This window comes from Labeo rohita, chromosome 12, assembly GCF_022985175.1.
Source record: "Labeo rohita strain BAU-BD-2019 chromosome 12, IGBB_LRoh.1.0, whole genome shotgun sequence".
In the NCBI taxonomy this organism is placed as follows: Eukaryota; Metazoa; Chordata; class Actinopteri; order Cypriniformes; family Cyprinidae; genus Labeo; species Labeo rohita.
This window is the reverse complement of record NC_066880.1, coordinates 4,559,836-4,582,556: the sequence shown is the minus strand read 5'-3', so window position 1 is coordinate 4,582,556 and position 22,721 is coordinate 4,559,836. Positions and strand designations below refer to the sequence as shown.

Here is a 22,721-nt window from a genome sequence, read left to right as displayed (position 1 = left end):
ACTTGGAGAATAACTTCAAAATTATCAAAATTATGAGAATAAAGTCGAAATATTACAAGAACAACGTTTTGGTGTCCAAAAAAAAAAAAAAAAAAAAAAAAAAAAAAAAAAAAAAAAAAAAAAAAAATCAATCTAAGATTACGAGATTAATGTCACAATGTGTAGAGAAAGTCAAAATATTATGAAAAAGAAGTTGAAATACGAGAATAAAGTCAAAATGCTTTGAGAAAGTTGAAATGTTTCGTGAATGAAGTTGAAATACTGAGAATAAAGTTGAAATTACAAAAATAAAGTCAAAATGTTAAAAGAATAATGTCGAAATACAATGAGAAAAAAAGTCGAAATCGTTTCAAGAATTTAAATCGTAGAAATTAAAGTTATAATATTTTAAGAATATAGTCTATATTGTGGATCCAGGATTGAGAGCACCAGAAGAAGTTGAAACATTGACTTTATTCTCATAATTTCGACTTTATTTTAAACATTTATTTTATATTAAAGTCGAAATGTTTAGAGAATAAAGTCAAAATGTTTAGAGTATAAAGTCGAAATATTTTGAGAATAAAGTTGAAATATTATGAGAATAAAGCCTAAATACTGGAAGTCGAAATACCAGGAGAATAAAGTCGAAACGTTTCGAGAATAAAGTCAAAATACTATGAGAATAAAGTGGAAATACTATGAGATTAAAGTCGAAATGTTTAGAGTATAAAGTCAAAATATTACAAGGATAAAGTCGAAATACTACGGGAATAAAGTCGAAATTCCGAGAATAAAGTCAAAATTATGAGAATAAAGTCGAAATACTATGAGAATAAAAGTGGAAATATTTAAAGAATAAAGTTGAAATATTACAAGAATAAAGTCAAAATACTATAAGAATAAAGTCGACTTGTTTAGAAAAAAGTCAAAATGTTTTGAGAATTTAAATCGTAGAAATTAAAGTTATACATTTTTGAGAGTATAGCCTATATTGCGCATGTAAATGGCCCGGATTGAGAGCACCGGGAGAAGTTGAAACATTTCGACTTTATTCTTGAAATATTTCAACTTTATTCTCAAAACATTTCGACTTTAATCTTGTAATCTTAGATTTTTTTAATTTTTAACGAGGCACTAAAATACTTTCGTAAACGAACGACTGAATTAATTAAACTTTTAAAATATAACAAAATAATAAAATGTGCGTTAATCTGACTAGAAACACCAAACCAACCGTTACGAAGCGGACAATTCCGCATTCAGAGAAAATTGGAGATGAACCGTATTTAATGCACAAACATGCTAGTACATTTCAAAAAAACAAGTTTGCTACAGGCTACCTAAAGTCATGTGAATAAGTGTTGGGCAGTGTGTCGATTCAGATAAACACAATTAAAATTTTATTTAACTTTGGTCAAAAATAATCAAACAAGTGTACACTTTCACAATGTTAGCATCATCATCATTTAACAAGGAACAAGGTCTGTGAGTACGTATCCGACCTGTCAGTTCCCAGATTTAAGAGCGTCACAATCAGCTAGAACAACAACTTTGTACTTGTCAACCGTTAAGTTACGTTTGTCATTTTGACATCAGTTTCGCAGCCGCATGTCAAAATTCAGCAGCACACAAACTGTATGTTGTCAACCGCATCCTGATGCGAAATAAATCCGTATTTCTCCATCTCGACATCAGGATGTGATCCGTTAACTTTGATTGACTGGAGGAAAGCCAGTTTTGTCTCGAGGCACTGAACACGTCGGGTTCGATTTGAGTGTTCGGCGACGGCCGTCACCGACCGTACGATATCTCATATATTAGTGTCCAAATACTAAGCCGCACAAACCGTAGCAGCACATGAACGGACAAACGGAGTGCTAAAATTAAAAAAAGATAATGCATGTAGAAGGTAGCCGGGCGTCATATGGGCGACGGGATGTTGAGTTCATCTATTGTTATTATAGGACATACAGACTTAAGGCGGTAGAATCCCTTTACGAAGTAAAAAAAGAAAAACGTAATATCAAAACAGCGAAACAGACGGCAATACTGATGCTTATCATGGCCAATGTCCTCAATCAAACAGTGCAACTGCAAATTCAAGTAGTACAATACGGAGATTTGCTTCCCAACCAGAACATTATAAGGGAATTACGTTTGGTTTGCAAGTGCTGTGTTCATAAAATTAAAAATCAGGTCGTTTAAAGTCATTTCAACAGTTTTTGGGTCGAATTCCCCAATAATGCTGCCGATACGGGTTCAGCAGGATGATTTCACATTTTAACCACTGGCGCTCCAGATCTACATATGCAGATTACATGCAAATATAGAACGTAAAAAAAAAAATCATACATACCTGCTCATAATGTAAAAACGCTTTCTCTTTGTAGTTATGTTACTTTTATTAAGTGGTTTGACACCAGATGGTGTAATATATAGATACAGTCAGTGAGTAGATATTATTATGCATGAGAAAACAAGAAAAAAGAAGTATAAAATAAAAACAGAACAAAAATAAAACCGAAAGAAACGGAAAAAGAAACAGAACTGTCCACTGACCAAAATGGAGACCTGTTTTTAAGTGCTTAAAAGGTAGAACATCAAGGCCTGAGAGTCGGGCCAGGGGAAGGAATGTTAACAGGCATTAAACAAACGCTCATGAAGGCCTGAATTTCGAAAACAGCGAGTACATACGATTGACAGCGAGACGTTACTCATCCTGGAGCGTTTTGGTCATCAAATCATAAAAACGTAAGGCTCAGCCGAAAGACGAATACATGTATGACTTTTGGGAAGTGGGTCTAGCCTCAATGTCGATTGGTGTGGCTGGAGGGTTGGTTGATATCGGCCTTCTCCTTGTTTTTTTGTTTTAGGGTCGTCGTGAATTACAGACGCCTTTTTTCCAAAATATACGGTATGTCTCTCAGCTTCCTGGTTTATGTGTGAAAAAACACAAGTGCTTCGCTTCTTTGTCGGGATGACAACAGGGCCATAATTCTCTTACGGATTTAACAACTAGGCTTATCATTGCAAAGTACGAGATTTCTTGAGCATCCTCCGACCTGCGCGCGGGGGGGGAAAAACGGGGAGGAGGGGATGTTTCTTTTTCTTGATTTTTGTTTCTTCTTGGTTTTTAAATCATTCTCTTTCTTTCTCTTTTTTTTTAATTAAGTTTGTCCTGGAATATATACAGGTTGTTGGTGGCGGCCACAGCTATGACGTTTTCTTTCGGGTGCCAGGCGGTGTGTAGGATCTTCTTGTTGAAGTCCAGGCTGTCCACGCTGATTTCGTCTTTCTTCCGTTTGCCGCCGGTGCACACCTTGCGGGGTTTGAGCATGGCACGGGGTTTACTGTTCTCCCTCGACGCCTCCAGTGTGATGTCCCTGCGCGTGTTCCTGTCGAACATCCTAAAGAAGTTGTTGTAGGAACCCGTCATAATGGCACTGAGAAGAAGGGAAGGCGGGAACCCGATGAGAGAGGAAAAGAATACAGATTAGTCATTTATTTATTTAGGTTGCCTGTCCACTGACTAATTTCTGCACCACCAAATGGAAAATAAGGATTGTTTTCAATTACAGTCAAGCCTTTGGCTGAGCCAATGTTGCTGATTCAGGCAGGTTGTAATGCACTTGCTTTTTGTATTTACATAATAGGTTAAAAAAAGGTTACCGATCTTATATATATATATATATATATATATATATATACACACTGTGTGCAGAATTATTAGGCATGTTGATATTCTGGTCATATTTTTTTTTCCAAACACATTTTACCAATTCCAAACCACATCAGTCTTAATAACTACTGTTAATTTTGTGTTTAATCATTTATATGTGATATATAATTGTCCGTGAAGGCTGGAAGTGAAAAACTCCTTATATTCAGGTGTGCAGAATTATTAGGCATGTTTTCGTTTACAGCTAAAATGAGCCAAAAAAGAGATTTAACCCAGACTGAAAAGTCCAAATTATTAAATGCCCATGAGAAGAATGCAATACTAATGCATTACAAGAATTTGCAAAGTTAAGGCTTGACCATTGGACAGTGAAATGCTTGTTGAGTCTGCATGGTCAGAAAAAACAGGTGGAGAAGAAAAGATGCATGTTAACTGCAAAAGAATTAGGAATTAAGGTGAAGAATTAGGTGTGACACCATCAGGAACCGTTTCCAGTTCTCCAGCGCCACCATTTTCCAGAACTGCAACCTACCTGGAGTCTTCAGAAGTACAATGTGTCAGGTTCTCAGAGACTTTGCTTGGTAAAAAATCCTAAAAAATGCCCCTGACTTAATAAGAATAACAAGCTGACGTCTTGTGAAATACATGAAGACAGTTTTTTTATATGCTTTAGAGACAGATAAGTTGAGAGTGACTCTTGAAGGACAAGCATCACATCCTCTTGTACCTCTGATTCAAGAATTTATCTTCTAAAATCTGGCAGTAAGTTTTGGGAATATCAGGGAATATTCTGGGAATACCAGAATATCAACATGCCTAATAATTCTGCACACAGTGTATATATATACACACACACACACACACATTTTTTTTATTTTTTTTGTTTTAAGAAAATTGCACTGAAATATATAAGTGCCTTTTGTTTTGTTTAATAAAAATTACCTAAATGTCCTAACTGAACTATGGCTTAATCCTGGCTTAGTACAAGGCCCGTCTATGAAACTAGGCCATTATCTTCTCAACACTATTTTTCTCAATATATTATAACCAAAAAGAAAATAATTGTATTAATTGCTAATTAAATAAGTTATTTACTTATAAAATGTAATGCCAATGCTTTTATTATTATTATTATTATTATTATTATATTATTAATTTCATATATTATTTTGCCAGAATGTTTATCTTCACAGGTTATCCAACACAGGTAAAACAGAAATCTTCTCTATATACCATTTAAAAAAATAAATAAATAAATAAATAAATAAAAATAAAATAAAATAAAATAAAATAAAATAAAATAAAATAAAATAAAATAAAATAAAATAAAATAAAATATATATATATATATATATATATATATATATATATATATATATATTTTAAATGGTATATAGAGAAGATTACTGTTATATATATATATATATATATATATATTTTTTTTTTAAATGGTATATAGAGAAGATTTCTGTTATATATAAAAAATTAAAAAAAACATTTAGAAAATATAGTGGCAAAGAAAACTATATATGTGACCCTGGACCACAAAACCAGTCATAAGGGTCAATTTTTTGAAATTGAAAATTGAAATCTGAATAAATAAGCTTTGCATTGATGTATGGTTTGTTAGTATAAACGATATTTGGGCAAGATACAACTATTTGAAAATCAGGAATCTGAGGGTGCAAAAAAAAGAAAAAAAAAAGAAAACGGGAAAATCCGTTGTCCAAATTAAGTTCTTAGCAATGCATATTACTTTATTAAGTAATTAAAAAAAAAAACAAAAAAAAAAACAACTTTATTAAGTAATTAAAATTAGGTTTGATCTATTTATGGTAGAAAATTTACAAAATATCTTTATGGAACATGATTTTTACTTAATATCCCAATGACTTTTGGCATAAAATTTTTGCCCTATACAATGTTTTTTTTGGCTATTACTACAAATATATTCATGCTACTTATGACTGGTTTCATTGTCCAGGGTCACATATATTATATATTATTAATTTCAGATATTATTTTGTCAGAGTTTGCCTTTCCAACACAGCTAAAACACAAAAATATTTTCCTCCTCTAGTCACATTATTGGGAACAATCAGCATCTTAAAAATGTGGGACTGTGGTAATGGGACAGAATAAAATTCTCTGGGAGCACAGAATCCACCCTTATTAAATATGATTTCGTACCTATCTGAACCGTTCCAACAGCACTCAAACTTGTCGAAAATGCAGTCGTTCTCGTAGAGCGAGCACAACTTGCTACGTAGGTACTCGTGTACCTAAAAACAGAAAAACATGTGAATCAGCAACAAAATCAAACAAAAGAAATGGTCATATCACTTGCAAAATAAAACATTTAAGCAGCGTGTGAAACTTCGGGGAGGAGCAGGCAGTATTTAAAGAATGTATTAACAGAAGACGTGAAACACCATGTTCAGAAAACATGACGGTACAAGCTCTGGAATGTCAGCTGTTGCAATAATACAATCTCTACTGTACCTGGTAGGTCTCTACGGGCCGATTCTCCATATTCAGGTCCCAGACCTTAACGGAGAGGTAATCGCGGGTCATCATGTATCGACCGCTGTGGCTGAACTTGACGTCAGATATGGAGGAGATGATTTCTGAGAAGAACGACCGGCTGCTGGGATCTTCCGGCTCCTCAAAAACTTTGAAGGAATAAAAACAATATTTTTGATGACATTTCAGACTTGCAGCAGAAACGTTAAAGGCTGTTTGAGTAAAAAAAAATATAAAAAAACAATAAATAAAATGAATACTACTACTAATAATCCCAAACGTTTGAACAGTAGTGCATGTAAATATCCCCACAATGCACTTTACTTCCCATTTCTAGTCTGGACCAATGGACCACAAATGAGCCCCATCAACAACAGCAAACTGCCAAGTGCCAAAATGTTTATCCTAGAATAAATCATACTATCACATTTCCTTTTGGTAAAGAATAGCCGTTTACTTAATACTTGCTAAAATCTCCTAAAAATAAAGGATTAAATTGTGTATATAATGAAAAAGGAAAACACTAACACTCCATTTAATTCATCCAAACACTTCAATTTTATGCATTTGCAGCTTGTTTTGAAACTAGCTTTATTTGACAGGAAGTAAACGGCGAGAGTTTGACGTTTTGCTTTGTTGTTCTGGAGTGAGGTCCAAGTTGAGAACACAGCACTCGATTAATTACATAATCCAGTGATTACATAACACAAGGCCCTGCTGACATTAAACACTGGACGGCAAAAACAGACAAAACGAGAACTTTCCACGGCCTTTTAGTGAGAGAGAGTCTGATCGTGTTTTAGGAGAAAAGGACACTGCGTCAGGGAACATTCCTACGTAGAGAGTTCAGACTACAACTGATGGAAAATAAAGAATATCAAAGGAAAAAAAGAGGGGGAAAATAGACAACTGGGGAAAAAAAACCCCAAAACAACAGACTGGAGAGACTTAAAATACTCACATTTGCTATGTCTATCGCAGAGCGCGGCGGCCCTCATATCACACAGGCGGATGGTTCCTTTACTACTGCTGTATACAAAGACGTTACACTGGTGTGGGTGACACTCGGCCGCTGTTATCACTTCCGTCAGCTCCTCCATATTGGCTGGTTTTATATCTACAATGTCTGAGGGGGGAAACGGTAAAGGAAAGCAACAGAAATAATTCAAACACACTTTAAAGTTTTCACAGATGCAGGTCTTGGTCATTCCTTTGAGATTTGGCTTTTGAAGAATCAGTTGAAAAAGACGATTGGAGTTGCAGTCGTTTTAAATATATTCATATTTGCCAATGTCTCAACACTCATAATAAAATATGTATGTTTTACAGTAAAATATAACTTATTGTATTGTGAACCTATCGCAGTGTAAGAGATTAATAGATTAAATCATATAGACCTAAATATAATACCCCATTTCACATGCATAGGGGATGTTTACATAGAAGTCTTGAAGGTGCATCCCAAAAAAAGTCAGAAAATTGTTATTAAAAATTAAACCATGACTACTATTTTAGCATATATGCACATGGGAGGACATGTTTCAATAAAATGGGGAGGGGAACGTCACTGATTGCATAAAGGATACTAAAACTTCTATCTGTGATTTCTAAATGCCAGAGGTTTATTCTGAGGTCGTCTGCAGAAAGGTATGTTTCATAATCACTATTTACTGAAATGGAATTGATGTGATATGTATGTGCATTTGCAAATATTCTGCGTGGGCTTGCTTCCACCATCAAGTCCATCGGCATCAGCACAGGAACCTGGAAAACAACCAGAGAGTTAATGAGATATTAAACTTAAAATAAACAAATAAATAAAATATAATAATAATAATAATAATAATAATAATAATAATAAATATACGACCTAAAATGTTCTTGAAATCCTCAGTTTTTAAGTTAATATTTCAATAATCAATAAACACATTTGCTCGTTCTCCTATGTTGGTTAATTGCAATGGTTGATGGACAAATACAATATTTAATCTTTTAGTAAGTGTTTTCTTTTGCTTGTTTTATTTTAAAACTATTGACTATGATTTTACTTTTTTTTTTTATTTATTAGTTTTAAAACTTTTTACAACACAGATTAAAATAATTAATAATAATAATAATAATAATGATAATAATAATAATAATAATACAAAATATAAATAAATAAAAATTTAAATAAATGCAATAAAATAAAAATTGCAACTTTTTCATCTCACAATTTAGATTTTTTTTCCTGCAAAAAAAAAAATAAATAAATAAATAAATAAAAAGATATACACACTTTGTATTTTGAAACTGAGTTTATATCACGCAATTTTGAGAAAAATAAGTCAAAAATCACTGGAAAAAAAAAAAAAGTCAGAATTGCAAGAAAAAGGTCAGAATAGCACATTATCTTGCAATTTTGAATTTATTTCTTGCTATTTTGAGTTTATATGCCGCAATTCTGAGAAAAAAAGGAAAATGTGAGTTTATATCTCATAATTCTAAAAAAAAATAAAATAAAATAAAATAAAATGAAAAAAAATTGTGAGTTTATATCACAATTAAGTCAGAATGGCGAGTTTTTATCTTGCTATTCTGGCTTTGTTTTTTTTAGAATCATGCAATTCTGAGAAAAAAATAAATAAAATCAAAATTGTGAGAAATAAACTTGCAATTGAGAAAATGTCAGAATTGCAAGACAAAGGTCAGAATTGTTCATTTTTATATCTTTAGCACAATTTTAAGTTTATATCCCACAATTCTGAGAAAAAAGTAAATTGTTAATTATCTTGTAATTCAGAAAAAAAAAAAAAGTCAGAATTGCAAGTTCGTATCACATTTTTGAGAAAAAAAGAAAAGTCACAATAACCTTTTAATTCAGTGGCAGAAACAGGCTTCCATACTCTGATTAACAAATTACCAATGAACAAAACATTTACATCAATTATTTTTGATTAACATTTAAATCATTTATAGGTAAACATTACTCAAGGAACCATGGCACCAACACTGAACAATGCCATATTCATGAGTTAACATCAACCAATATTAAAGGCTGCAATGAAATTATGATTCGCTGTTATGCATCCTCGTCTTGACTTGTCTGAAACACATCCCTTTTGTACTTATTTCTTCATCACTCAGGTGTAAATAGCATTATGCAGTCCTGCCCCACTGACAGCTGGGTGTATACTGTACACCCACATCACATGGCATGTCCTCCACAGACTGCAAGTTCTGGAAACATCCGACTTAAAATCTTATTAAATATTTATTAACTAAAAACCAGTGCTTCACTGCACAGCTAACCTTCACTGGCTGCACCTGCAACTCAAAATGCCATTGGAAGAGATGCGACAGACTAACCCGTAGTGTTGTGATTCGAAATGGATCTCGCAGTCGTCCGTCTTCGTCTTTAAGATTGTATCCTTCTGCTCGTTTGTCCCTTTCGCTGATCTTCCATAGTTTGATGGTTTTGTCTTTGAGAACACAAAAAGAAAAACAAGTCACAAAAAAAGAATTTGCACATCCAAAGCTCCTTTCTAAAACCTAGAGAGCGGAAATGGAGCCAAAATGCATCCACATTTTCCTTTCATCAGCGCAAAATACGTCATTGTCTGTCTAGGTAAGCAGCTCAAATAATGTTGAAACAGCTATAGATACGCCACCATTCGTATGTTTGGAGTTGGTACTTTTTTGTTCTTGAAAGCATCTAATGTTCACCAAGGCTGCGTTTGTTTGATATACAAATGCAGTAAAAACAGGAATATTGTAAAATATAAAATACCCGTTTTCTATCTGAATATCTTTTAAAGTGCAATTTATTCCTGTGACGCAAAGCTGAATTTTCAGCATCACTACTCTAATCTATAGTGTCACATGATCCTTTAGAAACCACTGTAATATGTTGTTAAAACAATGCATCTTTGTGCAAGAGACAAAAAATGGAGCTCAATTTCCTCTTCATACCGTTTGCAGACAGAAGAAAGTGTGCAGCGTTCTGTTGCGGGAGCCATCTGATTTTATTGATCTTCTCCTCGATTTCTAAACTTTTCAAGTAATCAAACTCAGGCTCGTGACTTTGAAAAGTGCTGTACACGTTGTATTCCCCTCTTGAGGATGGGCGGTTTTTACTCTATGAAGAGAAACAATGAACACACAAGTTAACACACCAATTGAATCACACTTCCTAAAAAAAATTAAATGCAATAAAAATACTTGGGTTGCATCACCTCCTGTTCTCGCTGAAATATGACGACTCTTCCCCCTTTGTCTCCTGTGGCTAGTAACTCCCCAGAATAGTTAAATTCAACGGTTGAGATAATGTCCGCTATAAATTCAAAAGAAAGAAAGATAATTATTTACCTCATACATTAAACATACAGAGCTTTAACAAAGTAGAAAGCTTTGACACCATAACTGACTTTGTAATTCACATTTTTGGTCTTATTGTGCAAGACTGATCACTGCATATCATGCAAAAAACAAATGTTTGTCTTTCATCAAATATGCAATATTCAAGACTTTATATTTATATACCAATATTCAAGGCATGCTTAGATATTTAACCTCAAACTGGAACAAAAAGAAATCTACATTCCAAAACCATTTCATACATTCAATATGCACAGATGGCTTTGACACCAAAACTTTCTAAATGTGTTTTCAGTCTTATTGTGCAAGACTGATCTTTGCATATCATGCAAAAAATAAATGTTTGTCTTTCATCAAACATTCATTACTCACGCATCATTTTTATGCATGCTTAAGTTTAGATGAATCGATGTTCTAAACCCATTTCATATGTTTAACATGCACAGCTTCAAGAAAGTTGAAAACTTTACTAAAAGAAAAGACTTTCTAAATGCATGTTCTTGGTCTTAATGTGCAATATGGATCACTGCATGCCAACATATTTCATCAAATTTATAAATGAAATTTCTTTATGCATGCATCTTCATGCATGCTTAAGATATTTTGAACTCAAACTGGAGTAAAAAATTGGTTTCAAATCTATTTTATACATTCAACATGCAAAGCTTCAAGAAAGTAGAAAGCTTTGAAAACAAAACGGACTTTATAATTCACGTTCTTGCTCTTATTGTGCAAGACTGATCATTGCATATGATGCCGCAGACAAATAATGTTTGTCTTTCATCAAATATGCAATTTCAAGACTCATCTTCATGCTTGCTTAAGTTTAGATATTTTAACCTCAAACTAGAGCAAAAACAAATCTACATTTCAAATCCATTTCATGCATTCAACAAGCACAGCTTTAAGAAAACAGATTGCTATGACACCAAAACTGACTTTATAAATTCACGTTTTTGGTCTTATTGTGCAAGACTGATCTTTGCATATCATGCAAAAAACAAATGTTTGTCTTTCATCAAACATTCATTACTCAAGCATCATCTTTATGCATGCTTAAGTTTAGATGGCTTAAGCTCAGAATGGAATAAAAACAAATCTTTGTTCTAAACCCATTTCATGTTTAACATGCACAGCTTCAAGAAAGTTGAAAGCTTTACTAAAAGAAAAGACTTTCTAAATACATGTTCTTGATCTCAATGTGCAAGATGGATCATTGCATGTTATGCCAACAAATTTCATCAAAAATTTATAATTGAAATCTCTTCATGCATGCATCTTCATGCACGCTTAAGTTAAGATATTTTAAATTCAAACTGGAGTAAAAAATTGGCGTCAGATCTACTTTATAAATTCATTGTTGAATGCAAAAATATTGTTGAATGCATTAAATCATCTTGAGTTTTAACTTCAAAATGGAATAAAAACAAATCTATGCTCTATTTCATGTTTAATTTATATTTCATGCACAGCAAGATGCCAGATGGTTCATTGCATGTTATGCCAACATATTTAATCAAAAATGTATAATTAAAATCTCTTCATGCATGCATCTTCATACATGCTTAAGATATTTTAAACTCAAACTGGAGTAAAAGCAAATCTGTTTCAAATCTATTTTATACATTCAACATGTAACATTTATACACATACATGTAAAGCTTAATGATAGTAGAAAGCTTTAACATCAAAACTGTTACTTTCTAAATGCACGTTTTCGGTCTTAATGTGCAAGACTAATTGTTACATGTTATATTATTCAAGATCATTTTCATGCATGCTTAAGTTTAGATGTTTTAAGCTCAGAATGGAATAAAAATCTACGTTCCAAATCCATTTTATACGTTCAACATGCACAGCTTTAGGAAAGACACCAAAACTGACCCAAGGTACTGTCTAAATGCATTTTCTTGGTCTTAATGTGCAAGGCTGATTGTTGCATGTTAACATATTTCATAAAACATTCATTATTCACCTCTCATCTTCATGCATGCTTAAGTTTAGATGCTTTAATCTCAGAATGGAACAAAAACAAATCTATGTTCCAAATCCATTTCATTCACGTTCTATGCTTTCTGCAAGAAAGCAGAAAGCATGACTTCAAAATTGACATTTTAAATGCATCACCTTGTGCATCTGATCAATATTCATAATTCAAGTCTTCTCATCATGCATGCTAAGTTTAGACGCTTTTATGCTCAGAACGGAATAAAAACAAATCTATTTTCCAAATGCATTTTATTCACTCAACAACAAAACTGACATTCTAAATGCCTCTTCCTGGTCTTATTGTGCATCTGATCATTGCTCATGCCAACAATAGTTCATCAAAGATGCACTATTCTCATCTTCATACACATTTAAGTTTAGATGTTTTATCCTGAAGCTCAAACTGGAGTAAAAACAGATCTATGCTCAGTGTGGATCATTTCCTCTCTCCACCCCTGCTGCTTCACCCTTCTGATCTCTCTCGCTCGGAGGGAAGGACACAGGGACAAACAGAGGCATGATTCAGTGTTCCTGAAACACAACAATTAGCTCAACGCTGACAGAGATGCACACAGGCCTGGGCTTCATTTAACCGACGGTTCACATGCCAAAAACACAGTACGTGAGATAATCAAACACCTCTTGTACATTTATAGAACTGAAACAAAACTAATGCCCATTTGTTTATTCACTGTGGATTTGATGAGGAAACTCTACATCAGAGGAGAAATGCTGACAAGTGACAGATTAAAATGGAGAAATCTGAGCTAACCTAATGAAATGAATCAGTAGGGCGTTCTGTCTCAGTTCAGAGACAGTTTTGGCTACAGATTTTGTTTAAAAAACAAGCATGATTAAAAAAAATTAGATAGTGATATGACGACAAGCAACTTGCGATACGTTTTCAGTTTATACAGAAACAGCATGGTTCACACAAAGTTCACTGTTGAGTACCATCAAAGCTAATGTGGGAATATAACATACACTTGCAAGAATTTACGTAGATATTTTATTATTTTTATTTTTTTTAAAAAAGAGTTTGAGGTGTTCAGCCATGGATCTGCAACTTGACAGCAGAATGAAGACACCAACTAACTAGGGGTCGATCAATTATCAGCCTGGCTGATTACTGGCACCAATATTAAGCATTTTTATGGTTATTGGTTTCAAAAATCGGTCTTATCGATTTCAAAATCAATTTGCCGATAAAATAACTTAAATGCATTTTTAAAAAAAAGTTTGTCAGAGCCCTTGTTATTAATTTCATTTCTTACACCAGACAGATATCGGTTCAAAATATCGGTTATTGAACTGAACGATGACATAACCAACCAACCTACTGGGGATCTACCGATTACTGGCTGCGATTTTAAACATTTTTATGCTTATCCGTCGTTTTCAAAACCAATTTACCAATAAAATACATTTTAAAACAATTAAAGTAGGTTTTTGTCAGAACCCTTGATATTTTTTATTTAGACATTAATTTTTAATTTTACACCAGACAGATATATCGGTTTAAAATATCGGTTATCGAGTTGAACGAAGACATAACCAACTAACCTACTAGGGATCGACCAGATTATCACCCTGGCTAATTATTGGCGTTAATATTAGGCATTTTTATGGTTATCGGTCATTTTCAAAACCAATTTGCCGATAAAATAATTTAATTTTTGTCAGAGTCCTTGTTATTTTTAATTTTGACAATTTTTATTTTTACACCAGACATATATATCAGTTCAAAATATCAGTTTTCAAGTTGAATGAAGACATAACCAACTAACTTACTAGGGATTGACAATTACGATTAACGGCCTGGATGATTATTGGCACCGATATTAATCATTTTTATTTTATCGGTATTGGCCATTTTCAAAACGATTTGCAGATCATTTAAAGGCATTTAAATTAAGTTTTTGTCAGAGCCATTGTTATTCTTAATTTTGAGATTAATTTTTATTTTTACACTAAACAGATATTGGTTCAAAATATCATTTTTCCAGCTGAATGAACACATAACCAACTAACCTACTAGGGATCGACCGATAATCAGCCTGATTTTAGAAAGACACCAAAAAATTAAGTGGCTGGTTTAGTTCATGTTTAAGACGCTGAACTGTTGCTACAATAAAGGTTAATATTCACCAAAGTTTTCTGAATTTCCCCTTTGGTTCTCCTTTGATGCTTACATATTCATATAGATTGATAGCATACTGAAGCTCAAAAAAAGCAAAAAAAGCTATTAGTTATGATATAAAACCAACAGAAATCCTGGGTCGAAGGAATCAGCTAATGAGCAATAAACAAGCAGCGTCCTCGGTCTCTGTCCATGTGTGCGTTCTGGACAGTCTGTGTCTGATTAATCAATCTCTAGTCACACCAATGACAGCGAGTAATCTGATGACTCATAAACATCAGCGGGTGAACCTCACAAAACACAACAAGAACATGCCCGGTCATATTTCACTCCAACATCAACATAAAGATACATACGATAATGATGCATGAAGAAAATAAAGGCTATTTTGATAACAAAATAAATTTTAATAAATATCTGTATAAATATTTTTAAAATATATATTTTTAAATATTCTGTATATACTAATATTCTGTATTTTTTTTTTATATTTATTTACAAATAAAATTTGACTTAGTAAATGATATGCATTTTTGGTCGTTTTTTTTTTTTTTGGGAAGTAGTACCATATTATAATATGAATACTACTAATTTATAAGATGTGCACAAAATAAATTAAATATTTACATGCACATTATGCACAGATTCATAATATAAACAAAAACATTGAGTGTCCAATGCAAAAAAAAAAAAAAAAAAAAAAAAAAAAAAAAAAAAAAAAAAGTAAATACAGCACGGCTTTTATTATTTTATTTTATACTTTTAATATTTTTATTTGATTTATTAAGTTATTTAACATTTTATTTCTGCAAAATATATGCACATTTAATAATAATAAAGAAAAGGTCTTAATTTTTTGAGGTGTAAGGTGACCTGGACATTTTTTGTTTAATTCATTTAGCATGGACAGCCATGGTCATTAACTATCCTGATATTTTATCCTGTTCTGTGCATCCGAAGACGACGTAAATACAGACAGAGAGGAAACACCACTGTACTGTATCACAACACAAACAAAAACAGCCGCAGCAGCAGCGGGGGAAGCATAGGCAGGTACATGATGGACGGTGACCACATCGTAAATAAACCATCCGAACAAAAATTAACGATTAATGTCCACGACGGTCATCAGCCACAACCTACAGCAACATGACATCGGCATCACCCGAAACCAGATCATATTAGAGCATCATACAGTAACCCAAACAACACGTTACATCACAGAGGAGTCCGTTAGCGCTAGGAAAAGCAGACCAAGCCTGACCTCGCAAAGCTCAAAAACAAGCGGAGCACCCGTTGTGTGAGAGGCAGACGGAAATAAATGTACACATACCCATCTTGAAAGGTAGAGAGAGGCCATTATAGCACAGTTCCAGGCTGTGGCTGTCAGCAGCGCACACAAGACAGCAGAAGAAGATTTAAGAGCCTGGGAGTAGCTGCGGTATGGATGGCGCTGGCTCGCCTGCAGGGAGGGTGAGCGAGGGGTGCCGCGCGGCCATGTTGGACAGGTAGGATTGTGAGGGAATCCCTCCACACACGCACGCTTGACACAAAGCCTTCATGTGAGATCCCGAATGAAATATGGCCTCATAAACATCCTCATAAAACTTTAGGGAGTTTGCACTGCAGACCTTCCCACAAACAAATGACCCACTTCCTGTTTAAATCTCTTTCAGGGGGAGAGAAACAGCACAAGCCACTACAACAATATATCCATCATGATTTAAAAATAAATTCAATTTTAAATATTAATAGCATTTCTGCACAAATGTGTATAGAAAAAAAATATTGCTCTTTACTACAATACACTGTTATTATACGTAGATATGCAATTGTGTATATTCAAAAACATTTAAAATACAAACATGTATGTGTGGTTGTATATACACACACACACCCAACATGACATTTTACACAAATGTGTGTGTGTGTGTGTGTGTGCGTGTGCGTATGTATGTATGTATGTATGTATATGTATATACATATATATATACACACACACACACACACACACATATATATATATACACACACACATACATATACACACATATATATATATACACACACACACATACATTTTGCAAAGGGAGACTGGCGTTTGTCGCGAAACATTTTGCCATATATATATATATATATATATATATACACACATACACATTTTTTTTTTTTTACAAAATTGAGTTCCTGCCAAAATCAGTATTGAAGTATATCAGTATTGGCAAAATGCGATATCCGCCCTGTTATTGTCATGTTTTGTCCATATTTTTTCCAATCGTTGGCAAAACGTTTCGCGACAAACGCCAGTCTCCCTTCTTTGCAAAATGCGATACATCCGCTCAGCCAATCACAGCGCAGCATTTCACACATTGTAAAGAGTAAAGGCGGCACTTTGAATACACCACACATCCTAGTTTTCAGCGTTGAGTAATGTATCACAGACATATCTGACGAATCCTTTCATAAAGTGTAGAGAGAGTGTAAATAAGAGATTCGTTGTGCAGTGTAGAGAGTTTCGTTGATTATAAAGGAATTTTGTGAGATTGCGATGAACTAAGATGAGCGACAGCTTTTAATTACTTTTAAGGGAGTTTGTAAATGAGATACTGATTTAATACAACAGTTAAATAAACAAGAAGTTAATATTAAGTGACTTACATTGTCTGACTATAACACTATTGGTTGATTTTGCTCTATTTCATCATCAAAAATAGTTTGAAAAAGTCACAACTGAGCCGCTGCACATCTCCATTTAAACACAGCGGTGTTTTGTTTATTAATGAACGTGCGTTTTCTAGTGAGTCAATGAATCAATTACCCATTCATAAAGAGAGTCACTTTCTTTATTCCTGAATTAATCAGCCGTTCGAACGAATCAAATGAATGAATGATTCAGAAATTAAATCAGTGACTTGCCGCCACCTACTGGCAATATTAGTTTCATTTTTATCTTCTTTTTAGCTGTTAAAATAGTTTAATATTTCTATGTTCAAACTTGTATATTTAAAACATTAATCGCAACAAGAGTTTATGAATTTGATTGCGCTATGCCATCTCTGAGCCTCATTAAACATATGAAAATACACCTAAAAGCCACTTTTGCGTTCTTTTGTGCCACCTCTTTACAAATGAATTTTATTAATACTGATTTCATTTGATTGGCAACTTATTCTTATTCTGTTGTTTTAATTAGAATAGAAAGAAAAGTAAGTGTAGACCCCTAACGGATTTATTGCATTTTGGGAAAAAATAATCAGTTTTTATAATAAATCTTTGAAAACCAAAAACTAGATTTGAATGTTTAATGTTATTATAACCCAAAGATGCTATGTGAAAGTTTGCACTATTAAAAATAGTGGTTTTAATCTTGACACTTTCTTGGTAAAGAAAACACTTTTTTACTATTAATCAAAATGTATATATATATATATATATATATATATATATATATATATATATATATATATATATATATATATATATATATATATATATATATATATAAGAATCCAGAGTCAATAAGATCCCTGTTTTGCACATTCATTCCGATAAATCATATGCAACACATTATAAGGCTATAAGAACAACTTACACTCAGGTTCCTGCTCTAAAACGTACAAAACCAGCAAATACTTAAAAGCTCCACTAGAAAGTGCAGATAAAACCGGAAGTCTTCACACTTAGGAATTACTTAGATGGCCAGGAGCCAGGGACTATCTCAGATATGACGTTGAGTGTGAGAAATTCAGAGCACACTTAATTCTATGTTTGCATCCTGCAAGCACAGTCTGAAGGTCTGCTAAAAATACACTCAATATGGAAAATTTTGTTTTGAATCCAAATTCGCATACATCCTTATCACTACAACTTTAAAAATTCTCATTTCCATAGAAATCCATGGAAAGCAAGATTATCAGTCAGCGCAATCACACCTCACAGTCTGGCGAAACGGTGATCTCTAAATAACCTTCTCTACCACATAAGGGCCACTTGGCTCAGATGATATTACACCAGTCAACATGTGTCCGTTTCCTAGAAATCTGTTTTATTTTTCACAGAGGGCAAAGCGGAGAGCTGGACGAGGCAGAAACATCAACACCCAACTGCCACCATACAAACAACACTCAACTAAGTTACTAAAAACTTTTGTTTCAACCTTGAACTTCCTTACAAATGTCTGTGAACTGAATAAAACAGCTACATTTTGATTCATATAAAGTGACAAGTCGCCCACCCCTAATATTTAATCGCAAAATAAAGCAAAAACTACATAAAAGGAAAATAAGAATGAACAATCTCAACGCTACAGTAAATCTCTATTTGCTTTTTAAGACTCACAAGCACATCTGTATTCCCAAAACCCCCCGTTAAGCCTCAATCACTAATCTCTGGATGGAGCCGAGCGCACTCTCGGACACGGCACATGGATAATGTGAGCTGGTCGGACCAGTCTAACGTGCTTTCCGCCGTTTCAAAGGCAGGATGTGCTTCCCTACAGGAGCCCCAGAAACAGCAAAAATATTCACTGACGCGCCCACCAGCAGGCCAATCCATCAATCCGCAATGTGCCATGTCATAATAATACATAATAATACACAATACTACTGTACTGCCCTGACTGCCCAACAATTACCTTCATGGGCTTAAAAACATTGCCATATATCCAGCTTACACTGACATATTGTTTTGTTTTAAAAAAAAAGTAGCCAATCATCTGCTTGCGTAACATCTTTTTTATCGTCTAGTGGGCAGAATAAATTCAAAATACATATTTGTGCATTAATTTTATTCCATTTTACACTTTTGAGATGCACGCTTTTAAATTACAATGCATATATTTAAAAGTGGTTTTCTCAATCAAAAATTTCTACTTCTGCAGCACTTACATCAAACCTAATGGTTTTATTCATATCTATATTCTAAATGTTTTACAAAGAGATCTGTTCATATACAGACTAATGTATATTTTATTCCTTAAATCAGTGTGAAAATGTATTTTTATATTTTTGTACTGGTTGTAAATAGTACTTCATGATTTTTGATGAAAAGAGATATCGCTCTGTACAATGTGTCAATAAAATAGAGCAATTTTAACCTAGCTTTATGGAAAGGCATTTAAATTAGTGTATTTTTTACAAATTAGATTCGCCGTTTACTTATTTATAGATACATTTCAGAAAACTTGTAAGATGAAACAGTCCTAATGTACAGTGAACTATAAACAGGGGAATTATAGTATAACTTTTTTTTTTTTTTTGCCATATTCTGCAATTGTAATTTTCCTTAAGTAGTATAAAGGGGGAGTGGCATTTGCATTCTTGAGAGCATTTGATTGGTCAACATTCAGGACACGTCTATGAGTGCAACTTGAGTCATCAACAGTAACCTTCAATTTTAGTTTTAATTTAATTTCTACTTAACTCTACTTAATATTTCATATCCATTCAAGTGTACACTAATGCATATAACCATGGAATAATCATAATACTACAAAAATGCCGATAAAATGTTAAACAAAATAAGCTGTCTGTGTTTATTTTGCGACCATGATCAGCTGGTTGTGCATTTTACCTTACGGCTATTATATTTAATCACTTAGCAGGTGGTTTTACATAAAACGACATTTTATCATGCGTGAAGCAACAATATTACAGAACTGCAATGCAAAGTTCTTGCCTCCATATACAATTTCAAAGTTTTTTTTAAAGCTAATTATAATATTTGGCACGACAAAGTGCATTTTTATGGATCTTCAACACTTCCACCTCCATCTCTTTATATCATACCTTGCTATGCATGCTTAACCACACAGTACTCGTTCAGTGTGTTCATCACTCATGCATACTCACCCAAGGGTGTTTAAAAGCAATGTAACCCGTTATTTACCTTCTGCAACATCTTCATCTATGGCTCCTTTGACCTGGGAGAAGCACCACTGGAAATCATTGCCTCCACCAACCCCTGCAACAACATCAACAAGACGAGTGCATTGAAATGCATGCTCAGATCAGCCTCGCAGAAGCATTTAATCACGCAGAACTCCGAGCATGCATACTGAGATAAAGCGGTGGATGTGGGTTTGATTTAGTGTCAGTTAAGGGGGCTGGTTTGATGTTTAGGCCGCACTGCTGCCGCTTGCGCCCCCGCCTACCAACACAAACCCCCGCGCGGCGCGTTTACCTGCCATCATCGCCTGTGCCTGTGCCTCGAGCCTTCAGTGCGGCTTATCCTCGAGCTCAGCCGGGCGGACGGTGTGAACGAGCGCGGAATGAGAGCGAGCGGAGGCGAGCGGGATCTGCCCGTGATTTGGTTTCGCTTCAAGATGGCGCACACTGCCCGTCGACATGACACAGTGACGTCATTTAATCGAGCGCGCCGTGCGCCCGGAGCGTCCTCGCTGCGCTGAGGTTTGCGCAGAAGCTGTGGAAGTTACGCAAATGCCAAACGCCCTTGTTTGTTGCTTTTTTGGTTGGATGAGTGGACGAGTGACAGCTGAAATGTTACACAGCTAGCTGTGTTTATGTAAAGTACATTCAGTCCCAGACTTTCAATCTCTCTTGTAAACAGAATATTTTAGTGTGTGTCATTTCTAGCTGGAGTTTGGTCAAATTATGCAAGTGTAAAAAAAATATGATTTGATTGTGTGTGCTGAGATACATAAAATGTTAAATTTGACAGGACTGCTACTGGCATTTCCACAACAACAATGAATATTATTTGAAATGTGGTAAAAATTACTTTTGTTCTTTAAGTTATAATAGAAGAAAAAATATATTTAACAGAAATGCATAACCAGTCTTGGACAATAGACTACGTTTATTTTAAATTTCTTAAAACAAAAATTGTAAATATTAATATAGTTCACCCAAACTATCCCTTTAAGCTTAGATATAAAATGTCACATTTATTTAGATAGATAGATAGATAGATAGATAGATAGATAGATAAACAGACAGGTAGAATAGAATAGATAGAATTTCTATATTTTTTTACTTTTAAATATCTGTACACATTTATTTATACACACACACACACACACACACATATATAAAAAATTGTAATAAATTATAATATTAATATAGTTAACCCAAATATGTAATATATATATGTAAATATGTAAATATATAAATGCACACAAATTAATGTAATATATATATATATATATATATATATAAATGTGTAATAAATTGTAATATTAATATAGTTTACCCAAATATATAATATATATTAAATAACATAAAAAATAATATATAAAAAATATATTAAATATATAAATGCACACAAATTAATGTATATATTTAAGAGAAATATATTATTTATGTACAAAATATTTTTATTTATATATAATATACATTCTATAAATTATAATAAATACACTTGTAAATATTGCTTGTATTTATAATAATTACACACAGCACACACACATATATTAGGCAAACTCAAACTTTTTTAGTATGCGATTATATATATATATATATATATATATATATATATAAAATGTCATATCATATTTTATACAGTAGATCACCCAAACTATTCTTATTTGATATATGATGTAATATATGATATATATGCATAAATTGTTGTCATTCAAACTTCATAAATAGCTCTAATCTCAGTGAATCAGAAGTTTTTGTGGTATTAACTAGTGCTATATACTCATATTCTGTATTGTTGCACATGAACAAAAATGTAAGAATTTATTTGTTGGCTGGCAGTTCCTATGATGGGCTCTTCAAACTTTCTAAATGCTTTTTGATTCAATCAAACCATCGGTATTTTAATGCATTTGTGAGTTTACATTCACATAGGCCAGGTGTGCCCAAACTTGATCCTGGAGGGCCAGTGTCCTGCTGAGTTTAGCTCCAACTTGCCTCAACACACCTGTTGAGAAGTTTCTAGTATGTCTAGTAGAAACGTGATTACCTGGTTCAGGTGTGTCTAATTGGGATTGGAGATAAACTCTGCAAGACACCGGCCTTTCAGGACCAAGTTTGGGCCCCCCTGACACAGGCATAAATCTCTGTAAGCTCTTCAACAAATTAAGTTTAA

At 33.5% G+C, this 22,721-nt stretch overlaps 1 protein-coding gene across 1 annotated transcript; it reads right to left on the bottom strand.

Moving 5' to 3' along the window:
- Window positions 1-1,359: 1,359 nt before the first annotated feature.
- ppp2r2d (protein phosphatase 2, regulatory subunit B, delta) lies at window positions 1,360-21,023 on the bottom strand. Its single transcript, XM_051124227.1, has 10 exons — window positions 20,850-21,023; window positions 20,556-20,630; window positions 10,399-10,496; window positions 10,136-10,301; window positions 9,533-9,645; window positions 7,771-7,948; window positions 7,146-7,310; window positions 6,164-6,333; window positions 5,852-5,943; window positions 1,360-3,425 (listed from the first exon to the last, which is right to left on the bottom strand). Exons 1-10 carry the CDS (start codon window positions 20,857-20,859, stop codon window positions 3,146-3,148), a joined length of 1,347 nt encoding a protein of 448 aa, XP_050980184.1. The 5' UTR covers window positions 20,860-21,023; the 3' UTR covers window positions 1,360-3,145.
- Between the last annotated feature and the right edge of the window lie 1,698 nt (window positions 21,024-22,721).

Coding starts and splice junctions, on each gene's coding strand:
- ppp2r2d (XM_051124227.1), bottom strand. Junction 10,302..10,398: donor TATTTCAGCGAGAACAGGAG/GTGATGCAACCC, acceptor TTCTCTTCATAG/AGTAAAAACCGCCCATCCTC. Junction 6,334..7,145: donor CTGCGATAGACATAGCAAAT/GTGAGTATTTTA, acceptor ATTCCTTCAAAG/TTTTTGAGGAGCCGGAAGAT.